Source organism: Oncorhynchus clarkii, chromosome 33 (genome assembly GCF_045791955.1).
Source record: "Oncorhynchus clarkii lewisi isolate Uvic-CL-2024 chromosome 33, UVic_Ocla_1.0, whole genome shotgun sequence".
NCBI lineage: Eukaryota > Metazoa > Chordata > Actinopteri > Salmoniformes > Salmonidae > Oncorhynchus > Oncorhynchus clarkii.
Window position 1 is genome coordinate 38,360,601 of NC_092179.1, and position 15,000 is coordinate 38,375,600.

The 15,000-nt window shown below is 48.3% G+C and overlaps 2 protein-coding genes across 2 annotated transcripts in view; one reads left to right on the forward strand and one right to left on the reverse strand.

Annotated features, from left to right (window-relative positions):
• Positions 1-15,000, forward strand: part of LOC139392874 (beta-2-microglobulin-like) — a 613,933-nt gene that overhangs the window by 377,076 nt on the left and 221,857 nt on the right. The window lies entirely within an intron of this gene.
• The window catches only part of LOC139392866 (ras-related protein Rap-1b-like), a 73,847-nt gene that overhangs the window by 24,853 nt on the left and 33,994 nt on the right, over positions 1-15,000 (reverse strand). The window contains exons 2-3 of the mRNA XM_071141181.1: positions 14,893-14,972; positions 970-1,038 (exon numbers count right to left, since the gene is read on the reverse strand). Coding sequence (XP_070997282.1) covers positions 970-1,038; positions 14,893-14,952 — 129 coding nt within the window. The 5' untranslated portion in view covers positions 14,953-14,972. The remainder of the gene's footprint in view (positions 1-969; positions 1,039-14,892; positions 14,973-15,000) is intronic.

Genomic DNA, 15,000 nt, shown 5'->3' on the forward strand with positions numbered 1-15,000 from the left:
TGTAACAGCCCTGTCTCAGTACCTCTGTAACAGCCCTGTCTCAGTACCTCTACAACAGTCCTGTCTGTCTCAGTACCTCTGTAACAGTCCTGTCTGTCTCAGTACCTCTGTAACAGTCCTGTCTGTCTCAGTACCTCTACAACAGTCCTGTCTCAGTACCTCTACAACAGTCCTGTCTCAGTACCTCTACAACAGTCCTGTCTGTCTCAGTACCTCTGTAACAGTCCTGTCTGTCTCAGTACCTCTGTAACAGTCCTGTCTGTCTCAGTACCTCTGTAACAGTCCTGTCTGTCTCAGTACCTCTGTAACAGTCCTGTCTGTCTCAGTACCTCTACAACAGTCCTGTCTGCTGTTGCCTGGCTATTAAAGGGGCAGGCAGCAATTTGAGAATGGGGGTTTAATTGAAATTTGACAGTATCTCCATTATATTCCAATCTGCTACATTGTGTTTCAGCTCACTGAATAGCCTACCAAACACCCAGTCCTCTGTAACCATGGAGACGACACAGACAGCAGCAGAGTTAAATGTATTTACGTATTTATGTCCCCGTATTACCTACATAGTGCACTACTTTTGACTGAAAAGCTACTAAACACAGGGCCAGGGGGCCACTAATGATGATGTCACAGGGCCAGGGGGCCACTAATGATGATGTCACAGGGCCAGGGGGCCACTAATGATGATGTCACAGGGTCAGGGGGGTCATTAAATGAAGATGTCACAGGGCCAGGGGGCCACCAATGATGATGTCACAAAGCCAGAGGGCCACTAATGATGATGTCACAGGGTCAGGGGGGGTCACTAAATTATGATGTCACAGGGCCAGGGGGCCACTAATGATGATGTCACAGGGCTAGGGGGTCACCAATGATGATGTCACAGGGTCAGGGGGTCACTAAATGATGATGTCACAGGGTCAGGGGGTCACTAATGATGATATCAAGGGAAGATAGCAATACTTGACTTACCTTTCTGTATGAGTCTTCTATTGTCGGGTCATATTTCTCCACGAAAATCCCCTGAACAAACTGTACAGTCTGTAGAGACAAAAGAGAGAGAGAGACAAAAGAGAGAGAGAGAGAGACGTGAGAGAGAGAGAGAGAGAGAAAGAGAGAGAGAGAAAAGAGAGAGAGAGACACAAAAGAGAGAGAGAGAGAAACAAAAGAGAGAGAGAGAGAGAGAGAGAGAGAGAGAGAGAGAGAAAAGAGAGAAAGAGAGAGATAAAAGAGAGAGAGAGGAGAGAGAGAGAGAGAGAGAGAGAGAGAGAGAGAGAGAGAGAGAAGAGAAGGTGAGTTAATAAATTAGATTGTAGAAGGTTGCAGGCTGTGAGGCAGATTCCCATTCTAGACGCCCACACAGCCTTAGTAAATTCATCTCAACAGGTGGCTCATGATTGTCTTTAATATACTGAAATACACACTGTTGTGTCCCAAATGGGCACCCTATTCTCTATATAGTGCACTACTTTTGACCAGAGCCAAGAGGCGCAATATATAGAGAATAGGGTGACATTTGGGAGCAGACACTGAGTCATACAGAAGACCTGTTATCCTCAGACGAGGACAGGAAGAAAAGCATGTAAAATATGAAGCTGTTTAACAACAGGATTAATGGACGTCAGGAGACTGAAGAACACACTGAGCTGACTGGGATTAACATGACGTCAGGAGACTGAAGAACACACTGAGCTGACTGGGATTAACATGACGTCAGGAGACTGAAGAACACACTGAGCTGACTGGGATTAACGGACGTCGGGAGACTGAAGAACACACTGAGCTGACTGGGATTAACGGACGTCGGGAGACTGAAGAACACACTGAGCTGACTGGGATTAACGGACGTCGGGAGACTGAAGAACACACTGAGCTGACTGGGATTAACGGACGTCAGGAGACTGAAGAACACACTGAGCTGACTGGGATTAACAGACGTCAGGAGACTGAAGAACACACTGAGCTGACTGGGATTAGACTGAAGAACACACTGAGCTGACTGGGATTAACAGACGTCAGGAGACTGAAGAACACACTGAGCTGACTGGGATTAACAGACGTCAGGAGATTGAAGAACACACTGAGCTGACTGGGATTAACAGACGTCAGGAGACTGAAGAACACACTGAGTTGACTGGGATTAGCAGACGTCAGGAGACTGAAGAACACACTGAGTTGACTGGGATTAACAGACGTCAGGAGACTGAAGAACACACTGAGCTGACTGGGATTAACAGACGTCAGGAGACTGAAGAACACACTGAGCTGACTGGGATTAACAGACGTCAGGAGACTGAAGAACACACTGAGTTGACTGGGATTAACAGACGTCAGGAGACTGAAGAACACACTGAGCTGACTGGGATTAACGGACGTCAGGAGAATGAAGAACACACTGAGCTGACTGGGATTAACGGACGTCAGGAGACTGAAGAACACACTGAGCTGACTGGGATTAACAGACGTCAGGAGACTGAAGAACACACTGAGCTGACTGGGATTAACAGACGTCAGGAGACTGAAGAACACACTGAGCTGACTGGGATTAACAGACGTCAGGAGACTGAAGAACACACTGAGCAGACTGGGATTAACAGACGTCAGGAGACTGAAGAACACACTGAGCTGACTGGGATTAACAGACGTCAGGAGACTGAAGAGCACACTGAGCTGACTGGGATTAACAGACGTCAGAAGACTGAAGAACACACTGAGCTGACTGGGATTAACGGACGTCAGGAGACTGAAGAACACACTGTGCTGACTGGGATTAACAGACGTCAGGAGACTGAAGAACACACTGAGCTGACTGGGATTAGACTGAAGAACACACTGAGCTGACTGGGATTAACAGACGTCAGGAGACTGAAGAACACACTGAGCTGACTGGGATTAACAGACGTCAGGAGACTGAAGAACACACTGAGTTGACTGGGATTAGCAGACGTCAGGAGACTGAAGAACACACTGAGTTGACTGGGATTAACAGACGTCAGGAGACTGAAGAACACACTGAGCTGACTGGGATTAACAGACGTCAGGAGACTGAAGAACACACTGAGCTGACTGGGATTAACAGACGTCAGGAGACTGAAGAACACACTGAGTTGACTGGGATTAACAGACGTCAGGAGACTGAAGAACACACTGAGCTGACTGGGATTAACAGACGTCAGGAGACTGAAGAACACACTGAGCTGACTGGGATTAACAGACGTCGGGAGACTGAAGAACACACTGAGCTGACTGGGATTAACAGACGTCAGGAGACTGAAGAACACACTGAGTTGACTGGGATTAACAGACGTCAGGAGACTGAAGAACACACTGAGCTGACTGGGATTAACGGACGTCGGGAGACTGAAGAACACACTGAGCTGACTGGGATTAACAGACGTCAGGAGACTGAAGAACACACTGAGCTGACTGGGATTAACAGACGTCAGGAGATTGAAGAACACACTGAGCTGACTGGGATTAACAGACGTCAGGAGACTGAAGAACACACTGAGCTGACTGGGATTAACAGACGTCGGGAGACTGAAGAACACACTGAGCTGACTGGGATTAACAGACGTCAGGAGACTGAAGAACACACTGAGTTGACTGGGATTAACAGACGTCAGGAGACTGAAGAACACACTGAGCTGACTGGGATTAATAGACATCAGGAGACTGAAGAACACACTGAGCTGACTGGGATTAACAGACGTCAGGAGACTGAAGAACACAGGCAAACAGTGAGAGTGAGGACGTTTCAAGATGTGAGGGCTACTCTGTCTGGCTGTGACCAGGGGGTTGGTTCTGACCAGGGGGTTTGTTCTGACCAGAGTGCTGCTACTCTGTCTGACTGGGACCAGGGGGTTGGTTCTGACCAGACATTAACATAGAACTATTAACATAGAACTACCATGTATACTATAGAGGGGAGAGTCACCTGACAGACATTAACATAGAACTATTAACATAGAACTACCATGTATACTATAGAGGGGAGAGTCACCTGACAGACATTAACATAGAACTATTAACATAGAACTACCATGTATACTATAGAGGGGAGAGTCACCTGACAGTCCTTAACTTGGGACCCCAGCAGTTTTTCTCTCTATAAAACACTACAAACACATTATGTCACCCTCCTCTGTTCCAGCCGTCCAATCCCACTTGAGAGCAGGTCGTGCAGCAGCTTGCTACTGGGCCACAGGAGAGACAAACCAACCCCCTGGTCCCAGCCAGACAGAGTAACAACCCCCTGGTCAGAACCAACCCCCTGGTCCCAGTCAGACAGAGTAGCAGCACTCTGGTCAGAACCAACCCCCTGGTCCCAGTCAGACAGAGTAGCAGCACTCTGGTCAGAACCAACCCCCTGGTCCCAGCCAGACAGAGTAGCAGCACTCTGGTCAGAACCAACCCCCTGGTCAGAACCAACCCCCTGGTCCCAGCCAGACAGAGTAGCAGCACTCTGGTCAGAGACAAGCAGGCACACAGCCCAGCCACCTAGCCACTGCTCTGCTGGCAGGCCCTCTGGATGCCAGCCAGCCAGCCAGTCAGCCAGCCAGCTAGCCAGTCAGCCGGCCTCAACACACTCACGTACATGTGTGCTGATCACATAGTCCTAAACACACACATGAACCCATAAACACATTTCCACTCCTCCCTCCAGACTCAGAACTCACACCAGTGATCAGATTAAATCCACTCTTCCCTCCAGACTCAGAACTCACACCAGTGATCAGATTAAATCCCACTCTTCCCTCCAGACTCAGAACTCACACCAGTGATCAGATTAAATCCACTCTTCCCTCCAGACTCAGAACTCACACCAGTGATCAGATTAAATCCACTCCTCCCTCCAGACTCAGAACTCACACCAGTGATCAGATTAAATCCACTCTTCCCTCCAGACTCAGAACTCACACCAGTGATCAGATTAAATCCCACTCTTCCCTCCAGACTCAGAAATCACAACAGTGATCAGATTAAATCCACTCTTCCCTCCAGACTCAGAACTCACACCAGTGATCAGATTAAATCCACTCCTCCCTCCAGACTCAGAACTCACACCAGTGATCAGATTAAATCCACTCTTCCCTCCAGACTCAGAACTCACACCAGTGATCAGATTAAATCCCACTCTTCCCTCCAGACTCAGAACTCACACCAGTGATCAGATTAAATCCCACTCTTCCCTCCAGACTCAGAACTCACACCAGTGATCAGATTAAATCCACTCCTCCCTCCAGACTCAGAACTCACACCAGTGATCAGATTAAATCCACTCTTCCCTTCAGACACGCAAACAAACAAACGCACACACACACTTCGTCAACATGTCTCGAACTCTCTGGTATCTCCTCTCTTCGAAGTGTGTGTTTGCGTTTGTGAAGACATGAAGTTCTCTCTCTCTCTCAGCTTTTAAAAAAAATCTTCAGTTTAATTTGTAATTAATTAAGACAAATCAATTTAATCACCAGCGGGACTGCCGGAGCTCTAATGTAGGGGTGCAGATGGGGAGTCCCAAATGACACCCTATTCCCTATATAGTGCACTACTTTAGACCAGGACCCAATGACACCCTATTCCCTATATAGTGCACTACTTTAGCCCAGGACCCAATGACACCCTATTCCCTATATATAGTGCACGACTTTAGCCCAGGACCCAATGACACCCTATTCCCTATATATAGTGCACTACTTTAGCCCAGGACCCAATGACACCCTATTCCCTATATATAGTGCACTACTTTAGCCCAGGACCCAATGACACCCTATTCCCTATATAGTGCACTACTTTAGCCCAGGACCCAATGACACCCTATTCCCTATATATAGTGCACTACTTTAGACCAGGACCCAATGACACCCTATTCCCTATATAGTGCACTACTTTAGCCCAGGACCCAATGACACCCTATTCCCTATATATAGTGCACTACTTTAGACCAGGACCCAATGACACCCTATTCCCTATATATAGTGCACTACTTTAGCCCAGGACCCAATGACACCCTATTCCTTAGACAGTATAGTGCACTCTATAGGGTGCCGTTTGGGACATAAGGGGAGTGAGTGTGAGACCTATTCTAGGGCACTGGAAGCATTTACCCAGAAGATCTTTGAAGAAGGAGAGAGAGGTGAAAAGAAAGGGAGAGAGAGAGACGGAAGACGAGGAGGAGGAAAAAGGATCTCATTGAAATTAGATCATTGCTTTTCAGCCCCTCCCTCGTCAGAAGCCTGGGATTATTTACCCAGATTAATTCATAGAGCAAACCAGAGCTTCTTACTAGTGACATGGAGAGAGAGAGAGAGAGAGAGAGAGAGAGAGAGAGAGAGAGAGAGAGAGAGAGAGAGAGAGAGACGGCCAGAGAGAGAGAGAGAAAGACGGCCAGAGAGAGGAAAGCCTAACCCAGAGGATGACAGTGGAAAAACCAGCCTGGCAGAGGAAAGACCAGCCTGACAGTGGAAAGACCAGCCTGGCAGAGGAGAGACCAGCCTGGCAGAGGAGAGACCAGCCTGGTAGAGGAGAGACCAGCCTGGCAGAGGAGAGACCAGCCTGGCAGAGGAAAGACCAGCCTGACAGTGGAAAGACCAGCCTGGCAGAGGAGAGACCAGCCTGGCAGAGGAGAGACCAGCCTGGTAGAGGAAAGACCAGCCTGACAGTGGAAAGACCAGCCTGGCAGAGGAGAGACCAGCCTGGCAGAGGAAAGACCAGCCTGACAGTGGAAAGACCAGCCTGGCAGAGGAGAGACCAGCCTGACAGTGGAAAGACCAGCCTGGCAGAGGAGAGACCAGCCTGGTAGAGGAGAGACCAGCCTGGCAGAGGAGAGACCAGCCTGGCAGAGGAAAGAGGAGAGACCAGCCTGACAGAGGAGAGACCAGCCTGACAGAGGAGAGACCAGCCTGGCAGAGGAGAGACCAGCCTGGCAGAGGAAAGACCAGCCTGGCAGAGGAAAGAGGAGAGACCAGCCTGACAGAGGAGAGACCAGCCTGACAGAGGAGAGACCAGCCTGGCAGAGGAGAGACCAGCCTGACAGAAGAGAGACCAGCCTGGCAGAGGAAAGACTTCATCCTCCCGAGTGGCGCAGCGGTCTAAGACACAGCGTCTCAGTGCTAGAGGCGTCACTACAGCCCCTGGTTCGATTCCAGGCTGTATCACAACCGGCCGTGATTGGGAGTCCCATAGGGGCGGCGCACAATTGGCCCAGCGTCGTCCGGGTTTGGCCCCCGGGGGGTAGGCCGTCTTTCTAAATAAGAATTTGTTCTTAAATGACTTGACTAGTTAAATAAAGGTTCAATAAATAAAAAATCCTCTCATTGACTCATCTCTCTCAAACATTATAAATGTCCAGTAAACATTAACACTCACACTAGTTTTGAAAGAATAAAGACATTTCAAATGTCACATTATGTCTCTATACGGTGTTGTAATGATGTGCAAATAGTTAAAGTACAAAAGGGAGAATAAATCAACATAAATATGGGTTGTATTTACAATGGTGTTTGTTCTTCACTGGTTGCCCTTTTCTCGTGGCAACAGGTCACAAATCTTGCTGCTGTGATGGAACACTGTGGAATTTCACCCAATAGATATGGGAGTTTTTCAAAATTGGATTTGTTTTCGAATTCTTTGTGGATCTGTGTAATCTGAGGGAAATATGTATCTCTAATATGGTCATACATTGGGCAGGAGGTTAGGAAGTGCAGCTCAGTTTCCACCTCATTTTGTGGGCAGTGAGCACATAGCCTGTCTTCTCTTGAGAGCCATGTCTGCCTACGGCGGCCTTTCTCAATAGCAAGGCTATGCTCACTGAGTCTGTACATAGTCAAAGCTTTCCTTAATTTTGGGTCAGTCACAGTGGTCAGGTATTCTGCCGCTGTGTACTCTCTGTTTAGGGCCAAATAGCATTCTAGTTTGCTCTGTTTTTTTGTTAATTCTTTCCATTGTGTCAAGTAATTATCTTTTTGGTTTTCTCATGATTTGGTTGGGTCTAATTGTGCTGTTGTCCTGGGGCTCTGTAGGGTGGGTTTGTGTTTGTGAACAGAGTCCCAGGACCAGCTTGCTCTTCTCCAGGTTCATCTCTCTGTAGGTGATGGCTTTGTTATGGAAGGTTTGGGAATCGCTTCCTTTTAGGTGGTTGTAGAATTTAACGGCTCTTTTCTGGATTTTGATAATTAATGGGTATCGGCCTAATTCGGCTCTGCATGCATTATTTGGTGTTCTACGTTGTACACGGAGGATATTTTTCTAGAATTCTGCGTGCAGAGTCTCAATTTGGTGTTTGTCCCATTTTGTGAATTCTTGGTTGGTGAGCAGACCCCAGACCTCACAAACATAAAGGGAAATGGGCTCTACAAATTAGTGATATATATATATATATATATATATATATTTATATAAGTATATAAGTATATAAGTATTTTTAGCCAAATCCTAACTGGTATGTTGAATTTGATGTTCCTTTTGATGGCATAGAAGGCCCTTCTTGCCTTGTCTCTCAGATGGTTCACAGCGCTGTGGAAGTTACCCTTGGTGCTGATGTTTAGGCCGAGGTACGTATAGTTTTATTGTGTGCTCTAAGGCAACAGTGTCTAGATGGAATTTGTATTTGTTGTCATGGCAACTGGACTTTTTTGTTTTTTTTGTGCAACACCATTATTTTTGTCTTCCTGAGATAAACAGTCAGAGACAAAGTCTGACAGAATCTCCCTCCCTCACACCCCCCTTTACCCTTCCTTCCTTCCTCCCTCCCACCCCCATTTACCTCTCTACCCTCCCTCCCTCCCTTCCTTCCTTCCTTCCTTCCTTCCTCCCACCCCCTTTACCTCTCTACCCTTCCTTCCTTCCTTCCTTCCTTCCTTCCTTCCTTCCTTCCTTCCTTCCTTCCTTCCTCCCACCCCCTTTACCTCTCTACCCTTCCTTCCCTCCCTCCCTCCCTCCCTCCCTCCCTCCCTCTGAACAAAACGTGGCTCTAGCTAGAAGCCCTATCAGGGAACAGGAGATTTATGAATGACTCTACAATGAGCCTCTGGTCCAGCAGACTAGCTCCATTAGTGTCTGTATTAAAATATCCATAGTGAATATCAGCACCATGGGGACCGGTCAGGTCCAAACAGGGCTGTAAAGATTATACTATCTGCTCTTCATTACAGCCACAATCTGGTCCTGGGGAAATCTGGAATGGTTCTGATTCGGGAAGCTGGATCACATGAGTTCCCTGTCTCTGTGAGAGGGGTTTTCCACATGAGTTCCCTGTCTCTGTGAGAGGGGTTTTCCACATGAGTTCCCTGTCTCTGTGAGAGGGGTTTTCCACATGAGTTCCCTGTCTCTGTGAGAGGGGTTTTCACATGAGTTCCCTGTCTCTGTGAGAGGGGTTTTCACATGAGTTCCCTGTCTCTGTGAGAGGGGTTTTTCACATGAGTTCCCTGTCTCTGTGAGAGGGGTTTTCACATGAGTTCCCTGTCTCTGTGAGAGGGGTTTTCACATGAGTTCCCTGTCTCTGTGAGAGGGTTTTTCACATGAGTTCCCTGTCTCTGTGAGAGGGGTTTTCACATGAGTTCCCTGTCTCTGTGAGAGGGTATTTCACATGAGTTCCCTGTCTCTATGAGAGGGGTTTTCCACATGAGTTCCCTGTCTCTGTGAGAGGGTATTTCACATGAGTTCCCTGTCTCTGTGAGAGGGTATTTCACATGAGTTCCCTGTCTTTGTGAGAGTTTTTTTCACATGAGTTCCCTGTCTCTGTGAGAGGGGTTTTAGCTCACGCTCCACCTCGTCCTCTGTTCCTTTCTCTACAGTAAATCACATGTCCTGGGGAGAAAAAAAAAAGCTAAGGGAGGTTGTGTGTGAAACCCACTCGCGGTGGCGCCCTGGTTCCCACGCTGTAACTGTTACACCCGTTGCCTAGTTACGGGCTGTGGCAAGGCACCGCTCTGTGGCCTGGACTCTGACAAGAGTCTCTCTCTCTCTCTCTCTCTCTCTCTCTCTCGATCCAATTAGAACTAATGGAGTTCTCTACACCACCACTTATATAGTGATCCAATTAGAACTAATGGAGTTCTCTACACCACCACTTACAGTGCCTTGCGAAAGTATTCGGCCCCCTTGAACTTTGCGACCTTTTGCCACATTTCAGGCTTCAAACATAAAGATATAAAACTGTATTTTTTTGTGAAGAATCAACAACAAGTGGGACACAATCATGAAGTGGAACGACATTTATTGGATATTTCAAACTTTTTTAACATATCAAAAACTGAACAATTGGGCGTGCAAAATTATTCAGCCCCCTTAAGTTAATACTTTGTAGCGCCTCCTTTTGCTGCGATTACAGCTGTAAGTCGCTTGGGATATGTTTCTATCAGTTTTGCACATCGAGAGACTGAAATTTTTTCCCATTCCTCCTTGCAAAACAGCTCGAGCTCAGTGAGGTTGGATGGAGAGCATTTGTGAACAGCAGTTTTCAGTTCTTTCCACAGATTCTTGATTGGATTCAGGTCTGGACTTTGACTTGGCCATTCTAACACCTGGATATGTTTATTTTTGAACCATTCCATTGTAGATTTTGCTTTATGTTTTGGATCATTGTCTTGTTGAAAGACAAATCTCCGTCCCAGTCTCAGGTCTTTTGCAGACTCCATCAGGTTTTCTTCCAGAATGGTCCTGTATTTGGCTCCATCCATCTTCCCATCAATTTTAACCATCTTCCCTGTCCCTGCTGAAGAAAAGCAGGCCCAAACCATGATGCTGCCACCACCATGTTTGACAGTGGGGATGGTGTGTTCAGCTGTTTTGCTTTTACGCCAAACATAACGTTTTGCATTGTTGCCAAAAAGTTCAATTTTGGTTTCATCTGACCAGAGCCCCTTCTTCCACATGTTTGGTGTGTCTCCCAGGTGGCGTGTGGCAAACTTTAAACGACACTTTTTATGGATATCTTTAAGAAATGGCTTTCTTCTTGCCACTCTTCCATAAAGGCCAGATTTGTGCAATATACGACTGATTGTTGTCCTATGGACAGAGTCTCCCACCTCAGCTGTAGATCTCTGCAGTTCATCCGGAGTGATCATGGGCCTCTTGGCTGCATCTCTGATCAGTCTTCTCCTTGTATGAGCTGAAAGTTTAGAGGGACGGCCAGGTCTTGGTAGATTTGCAGTGGTCTGATACTCCTTCCATTTCAATATTATTGCTTGCACAGTGCTCCTTGGGATGTTTAAAGCTTGGGAAATCTTTTTGTATCCAAATCCGGCTTTAAACTTCTTCACAACAGTATCTCGGACCTGCCTGGTGTGTTCCTTGTTCTTCATGATGCTCTCTGCACTTTTAACGGACCTCTGAGACTATCACAGTGCAGGTGCATTTATACGGAGACTTGATTACACACAGGTGGATTGTATTTATCATCATTAGTCATTTAGGTCAACATTGGATCATTCAGAGATCCTCACTGAACTTCTGGAGAGAGTTTGCTGCACTGAAAGTAAAGGGGCTGAATAATTTTGCACTCCCAATTTTTCAGTTTTTGATTTGTTAAAAAAGTTTGAAATATCCAATAAATGTCGTTCCACTTCATGATTGTGTCCCACTTGTTGTTGATTCTTCACAAAAAAAATACAGTTTTATATCTTTATGTTTGAAGCCTGAAATGTGGCAAAATGTCGCAAAGTTCAAGGGGGCCGAATACTTTCGCAAGGCACTGTATATAGTGATCCAATTAGAACTAATGGAGTTCTCTACACCAACAGTTCTATAGTGATCCAATTAGAACTAATGGAGTTCTCTACACCACCACTTATATAGTGATCCAATTAGAACTAATGGAGTTCTCTACACCACCACTTCTATAGGGATCCAATTAGAACCAATGGAGTTCTCTACACAACCACTTCTATAGTGATCCAATTAGAACTAATGGAGTTCTCTACACCAACACTTCTATAGTGATCCAATTAGGAGTTCTCTACACCACCACTTCTATAGTGATCCAATTAGAACTAATGGACAATACAGGGGGAGGCTGCATTCCTGCTATGTAATGGGAGGTCAAGCGTAGAGAGGTAGAGAGAGAGAGAGAGAGAGAGAGACCGAGAGAGACCGAGAGACACCGAGAGAGAGACAGACACAGACAGACAGACAGACAGACAGACAGACAGACAGACAGACAGACAGACAGACAAGACAGACAAGACAGAGAGAGAGAGAGAGAGAGAGACAGAGAGAGAGAGAGAAAGACCGAGAGACAGAGAGAGAGAAATGGGGAGGAAGTGATGATAAGAGAGGGATGTAGAGGGATGTAGAGGGTTGTAGAGGGATATAGAGGAATGTAGAGGGATGTAGAGGGATATAGAGGGATATAGAGGGATATAGAGGGTTATAGAGGGATGTAGAGGGATGTAGAGGGATATAGAGGGATATAGAGGGATGTAGAGGGATGTAGAGGGATGTAGAGGGATGTAGAGGGATATAGAGGGATGTAGAGGGATATAGAGGGATGTAGAGGGATATAAAGGGATGTAGAGGGATGTAGAGGGATGTAGAGGGATATAGAGGGATGTAGAGGGATATAGAGGGATGTAGAGGGATGTAGAGGGATATAGAGGGATGTAGAGGGATGTAGAGGGATATAGAGGGATGTAGAGGGATGTTCTTCCCATAGTAGGATGACTCCATGGTGTTACCAGTAGGACCTCTCTCTCTCACACGGTTGGTGATCAGTGGGATGGAACTACTAGCCTGGTGCGCTAGGAGAAAGTTAGCCTACGTAGAGACAATACCAACACATTCAGACAACATGGAGAGATAAACATGCTATTGTTAGCCATTCTAAAAAAGGCCGAGCTACTTTATAAAACAGTACGTGTGGGTCACCCAAAGAACACGATAGCCATTATAAAATGGGACAGAAGGTTAAAGTCTGTCTTTATATGGCAGTATGTACAGGGGTCGCCATTAGAGGTTCCTCTCTGAATGACATGGCAAGTATTTTATCAGATCAATAAACAGCCTGTTCAGAAGATCTAATGGCATCTGACCTCTTTTCACATCTCCGGCCTCTATTCCTATCCCCGGCCTCTATTCCTATCCCCGGCCTCTATTCCTAACTCCGGCCTCTATTCCTATCCCCGGCCTCTATTCCTATCCCCGGCCTCTATTCCTATCCCCGGCCTCTATTCCTATCCCCGGCCTCTATTCCTATCCCCGGCCTCTATTCCTATCCCCGGCCTCTATTCCTATCCCCGGCCTCTATTCCTATCCCCGGCCTCTATTCCTATCCCCGGCCTCTATTCCTATCCCCGGCCTCTATTCCTATCCCCGGCCTCTATTCCTATCACCGGCCTCTATTCCTATCCCCGGCCTCTATTCCTATCCCCGGCCTCTATTCCTATCCCCGGCCTCTATTCCTATCCCCGGCCTCTATTCCTATCCCCGGCCTCTAGTCATATCTCCAACCTCAGTGACATGTCTTCCTAGCAACATGAACAGTGAGATAACAATCTATACATTCCAACACGTGATCATGTTTGTTGCAGCACCAGAAATACATTTAGAGACACACAGAAATACACATGATGATGTTACAGTGGAGGGAGGGAGGGAGGGGTGGAGGGGGGAGGGAGGGGTGGGGAGGGAGGGGTGGAGGGAGGGTGGGGGGGTGGAGGGAGGGTGGGGGGGGGGAGGGGTGGGGAGGGAGGGGAGGGGTGGAGGGAGGGAGGAGGGGAGGGGTGGAGGGGAGGGGAGGGGGGAGGGGGGAGGGAGGGGTGGGGAGGGAGGGGTGGAGGGAGGGAGGAGGGGAGGGAGGGGTGGAGGGGGGAGGGAGGGAGGAGGGGAGGGGTGGAGGGGAGGGGAGGGGGGAGGGGGGAGGGAGGGAGGAAGGGAGGAAGGGAGGGGAGGGGTGGAGGGAGGGTGGGGGGGAGGGAGGGAGGGAGGGAGGGGTGGAGGGAGGGAGGGAAGGGGGAGGGATATAGTGATGGAGGGATGGAGAAATAGAGTGATAGAAGGAATGCTAAACGATGACAGCTGACGTTCTCACAACCCCTCTGTGACCCAGCTAAGGACATGGGTCTCCTGGGAGAGAGGGACCGCCAGGCCTGCAGAGACTATACAACCCAGTTCCTCTGGTCAGAGACAGAGTGTTAAACGCTGTGTTCCAGTAGCGTAAATGAGTTCAATCTACTGTGTTAGTACTTGGGGGGGCAGAGACATGTGCCCCTCGTTGGGTCCCCAGGACCAGGTTGAGGGGCAGAGACATGCGCCTCTCGTTGGGTCCCCAGGACCAGGTTGAGGGGCAGAGACATGTGCCCCTCGTTGGGTCCCCAGGACCAGGTTGAGGGGCAGAGACATGTGCCCCTCGTTGGGTCCCCAGGACCAGGTTGAGGGGCAGAGACATGCGCCTCTCGTTGGGTCCCCAGGTCCAGGATGAGGGGCAGAGACATGCGCCCCTCATTGGGTCCCCAGGACCAGGTTGAGGGGCAGAGACATGTGGGTCCCCAGGACCAGGTTGAGGGGCAGAGACATGTGCCCCTCGTTGGGTCCCCAGGTCCAGGATGAGGGGCAGAGACATGCGCCCCTCATTGGGTCCCCAGGACCAGGTTGAGGGGCAGAGACATGTGGGTCCCCAGGACCAGGTTGAGGGGCAGAAACATACGCCCCTTGTTGGGTTCCCAGATCCAGGATGGAGAAACGCTGTGTTCCAGTAGTGTTTCTCAACCCCAGGTCCATGGACCGTCACCGGTCCCGAGGTAATCTATGGAACTTAACCAAGCACTGTACTGAATACTACAGCCTTAAGAAACCAGTAGGAGGAACTAGGTTCTATTTCGGTAACCTACGGCCCTGTGCAACCCAAAGGGGGGGGGGGGGGGGTTGAAGACAGATGGAGAGAGAGGGACGACTTACCAGAGCAGACTTGCCCACGCCTCCAGAGCCCAGGACGACTAACTTGTATTCACGCATCATTCGCTGTGTCTGGTGTCACCCTGTAGAGAGAGGCAGAGGAGGCCAGGG